General features: G+C 32.4%; 1 protein-coding gene across 1 annotated transcript; it reads right to left on the bottom strand.

Annotated features, from left to right (window-relative positions):
- Positions 1 to 322: 322 nt before the first annotated feature.
- Positions 323 to 1507, bottom strand: LOC124848286 (ethylene-responsive transcription factor 3-like). Its single transcript, XM_047325930.2, has one exon. It carries the CDS (start codon positions 1220 to 1222, stop codon positions 566 to 568), a length of 657 nt encoding a protein of 218 aa, XP_047181886.2. The 5' UTR covers positions 1223 to 1507; the 3' UTR covers positions 323 to 565.
- Between the last annotated feature and the right edge of the window lie 2981 nt (positions 1508 to 4488).

Genomic DNA, 4488 nt, shown 5'->3' with positions numbered 1-4488 from the left:
ACAAGAAAAGGTAAAACAACAAATTATCACTCTCCCAACGAACTTTCTTTCAAGCCTCATAAAGGTAATAAGGAAGAAAAAAAAAACATAACATAGCCCTACGCTACTCCAAAGGCCACCATACAAAATTTAATTCAAATGGGTGCCTTTCATGATTGCTAACATTGGAAATCCATCAAAACAAAGGACGAAAAAATAACTGAGGAAACTAGAACGAACTAAATATAAGTTAGAGCGACACTGAATCTATGAAGTAGTACTACAATACACGCCGTTGAGACAGAGAGAAAGAGATTCTGGGAACAATGCATACACACCGGCATTAATCTTTCAACAACAAAGATATCATAATTCATAATTACCTTTTTTTTTTCTCATTCAATATTTCCTCCTAAATAAAATTTTAGAAAGAGAAAATACACCCAATCACGGAATCTCCCTCTCACAGAACTAAGATCATATTGCCACAATCTTACATCTGATCATCATTATAATTTGTTCCGCGCAACAATAACAAAAAATCAAGGGTGGAAAAAATCAGAAATTTAAAACCATCACAGCACGTTCAGAGGCAGAGCGCGGTGCAGCGGAGATCGTCATCGGCAGCGGCATCGTCGAACGGCGGCGCGTTGAGATCGAAGGGCAGGGGAGGGCGGAACGACGAGGAGACGATGTTGTCACCGTCGTCGACGACAGAGGAGGAAGAGTCGCAGTCGCTGTGGCAGTCTTCGGGGACGAGAGGGGGAGTGCGCGGGTATCTCCGCGTGGTGGTCAAAAACGGCGTCGCGGAAGCGCCGGCGGCCGTGGGAGGGCGTGGCCCGCTGAAAGACTCGACGGTGCTACTCATGCCACTTGAGGTGGGTCTCTGAGGGTTGTTAAGGTTGCTGATGTGGTTGTTGTTGTCGTTGAAACCCGCGTAGAAGAGAGGACTGGTGGTGGGGTGCGGATAGCAGAAAGGGTGTGAAAGAGGGAAATTTGTTTTGGCCTTGGGACCCCGGAGAGTCCGTGCGGCGGCGTCGTAGGCTCGAGCAGCTTCCTCGGCCGAATCGAAGGTTCCCAACCAAACCCTGGCTTTCTTCAACGGGTCTCTGATCTCCGCCGCGAACCTCCCCCACGGTCTCTTTCTCACGCCCCGGTACCGAGGCTCCTTTAAAAGGGATCCGTTGGCTGCGGCAGCCGCCGCCGTGACCACCGACGCCGCCCCTCCTCTTCCCTTCCGCATCTCTTCGGAGAAATTAATAAAAAAATAAGAAAAAAGACAGACACCCAAGTTCGTCCTACACAACAAGGTTCGATCTTGGACTGTGTCTCAGAGAAACATGTAAGGATGTGTTTATGTGTGTGTGTGTGTGTGATATTAATGGGTTTTTCCCAAGTGGTGAATGAGTGTTATGGAGGAGGAAGAAGAGGTATAAGATGATGATGAGGACCAGAATAGGAGAGAGAAAGAAGAGAGAGAATTGAAGGCGGTACCACCTTCTCTTCTTCTTCTTCTCCTTCAACTACACACTAATACAAAATATAATATTAATATTAATATTAATACTAATATTAAGCGTGTTTCTCTTCGCGTTTTTCTTCCCTCTTTTCGTATTACCTTTTTTTTTTTATTATTATTATTATTATTATTTTCTCCTCGAACTGACCTCTTGTCTTGCTTTCCTTATCTCCTCCTTTATCTTTTTTTTTTTCAAATTACGAAGAGCGAGTTAAGGGATCTTGTGGAAAGACGAGAATACCCTTGGGGTTTCTTGGAGGTAAAATTTGCCTTGCTTTGGTTGGTGTACTTTTGATTTGGTGAGGTCCCTTTCATGACATATCTTTTTTTTTTTTTTTTCAGTGGGCACACACAGAGGGGTAAATGCAATGCAACAGATGTTCTTCTCTGTATCTTAAATATTAATTGATAAATATTTTAATATGTTATAATAGTAATAATAGTAATTATAATAATTGATTTCAATCCATTTTCAAGAAAGAAACGGGTTTTTCTTCTTTTCATTCCCTTCAAATATTTCGGCTGAGGACGAAAGACCAAATTATGACATGCGTAAGTGCAGTTTATAGCCGGCTAAATATTTCTCTTTTATTTTTTCTATATTTTTAAAGTTAACTCTCTTCTCAAAAAGAAATCAAGAGCGTAATTATTGGTGTGTGTACTGTATCTTTTTTTTTTACACTCTCTATTTTATTTTTTTAACAATAATAAACTTATATTATACTATAAAAGTAAAAAGTGGAAGCAAAAACAATTAAGACTTCTCGATTAAGCCATACAAATCTTGAAGGATTTTTTCTTTCACTGTTTTAAAGATTGAAACTTTGCTTTCTTGGATCCGTAATTGCCAACTCGGGTAAGTAACTCGTTTACTTGAAAAAACGTATTCTACATAGTTAATTATAGATTTTGTTGTTTTAATTTTCTAAAAAAGTAGAAACAATGTGTATTACTAATCAATAGATTTTGTTATTGGAGACGATACGAACCTGTTTCTGATAATCATTCATAAATTTATTCTCTTAGAAGGAAATGAAATTGGCTTGAATGGGTTTAGTTTATCTTTATCTTACATTGTAATTAATGGAAGAAAAGATATTTGAAATGAAGAGGGAGAAAGAGAGAAGAATGCATGCACCTTCATATGCTCACTGGTTTCACATGACCCCATTGATTTATTTTTCTTTGCATCATTTATTCCTTTCACCATATGCTTCAACCTTAGGATAAAGAATCATTCATCCCTCATAATTATTTATTATGTCTTCAGATTCAACAGAAAAAAACAATATAGCATGTTTTTATACAAAATGTTATACTTTTCTTTAAAAGGAAAATGAATTTAACTTTGAAAAGATTGAAAATTTAAAACATTGGATACACGTATAAAGAGAAATGCAATATATATAATTCGAGATTATTGAAACATTTTAAGTTATTTGATATTGTCGTGCCAAACATACGTCTAAAACAAGAGAGGAAAAATAATATTCGAAATAAAATAAGGTGAAAGTATGACTGGTTGATTATTTATTTTAATTTATGACATAAAAATATGTCACGAATTTTTACACGCTATTTTATACACGCGAAGGAACACGAATTCAAAGTATTGAAAAAGTTTATTTGAATGCAACAAGTTTTTATAGTTTATTTTTATTCATAAGTCTTCATGTTTGGTAAATAAAAATAAAAATAAAAATAGAAAGATGAGGCTTAGGTTAAGTCATCTAATTGAAATTTAAATAAAAAAAATTAATAAATCTCTTAAGAAGTGTATATAAATAACCTCAAAACAGTTTATTTGTTATTTATTTTAATATTTTATCTGTTCAGACATGTATTTTTCCACCCTTTTTGAAGTTAGAGACTAATTTTCTTTTATGATTAAGATAGGTAAATTAAAATCTTACGTAAGTTATTTGTTTTTTTAGTTGATTATATTTATTTTCTCTCCTTGCATATGAGAAATTAATGAGTAGAATTTTTGTAGTGACCAAGATAAGTTGAAGCATTAAAATCTTTATATTAAAGTTTTTCAGAGTTTAAATATTGAGTTGAAGTTTTTTTTATTATTATTGCAGAGTTGATTTTTTTTTAGATAAGAAAAACTATCTATATATTAATCATTACATTGATGATGAATTATTGGTAATTAGACATGAAAGATAACTTCATTGTATGATGGGGAAAAAAATAATCTTGTTTGGAATAAGTATAAATTGTGATGAATCCTATAAATAATTTTCAGATGTGTGAAATATTTTTGTTTTATTATGAAGATTTTATGCACATACTTTTTTGCTATGAAGTTATTACTTGAGTTACCCTTAATGATCACATTTATATATCATATATTGTTATTTTCTTAATGATAAAGCATTTATTTGTTTTCATTGCTTAAACTTCAATTGGTATAATATTTGAGATAAAATTTCTAGTTAATGGATTGTTATATTAGGTCATATCACTTGATAGGGTAACTCTTGAATGAAAGAATTAGTGGTAATACTCTTTTTGGTGATAGTTTAAGGATGAAAATGTGAAGGACGAATGTAAGTTTTTACTATGTAGGTTTTTACTATGTGACATATTTTTATCCTTAAGATAAAAATTGAATTTCATTTCCATTTCCATAATTAATAAGTATAAAATTGTTATATTATCCTCATCTTCAGTGAAAACCAGCATACTCGTACCATGTACTTATCTTTCTATTATTTTAAATATTAATTATTATTTTTTATAAAACATAAAAATTATAACAAAGATCACACACCATATTCAATATTAAAAAATGCTCATTTTCTTTTCTCATATATATATATATATATATATATATATATATATATATATATATATATATATATATATATATATATATATATATATATCAAGAAATAAATTATAATTTATAGATATCAAATAACAAGTAGATAATAATAAAATAATTACAAAAAAGATTAAAAATGGTCAACTTTTCTTCTTCT

The sequence above is a fragment of the Vigna umbellata genome, chromosome 1, assembly GCF_029865625.1.
Source record: "Vigna umbellata cultivar VRB3 chromosome 1, Vumbellata_1.0, whole genome shotgun sequence".
Classification (NCBI taxonomy): Eukaryota; Viridiplantae; Streptophyta; class Magnoliopsida; order Fabales; family Fabaceae; genus Vigna; species Vigna umbellata.
Note: the sequence above shows the minus strand (reverse complement) of the source record. Positions and strands in the feature narration are given on the sequence as shown.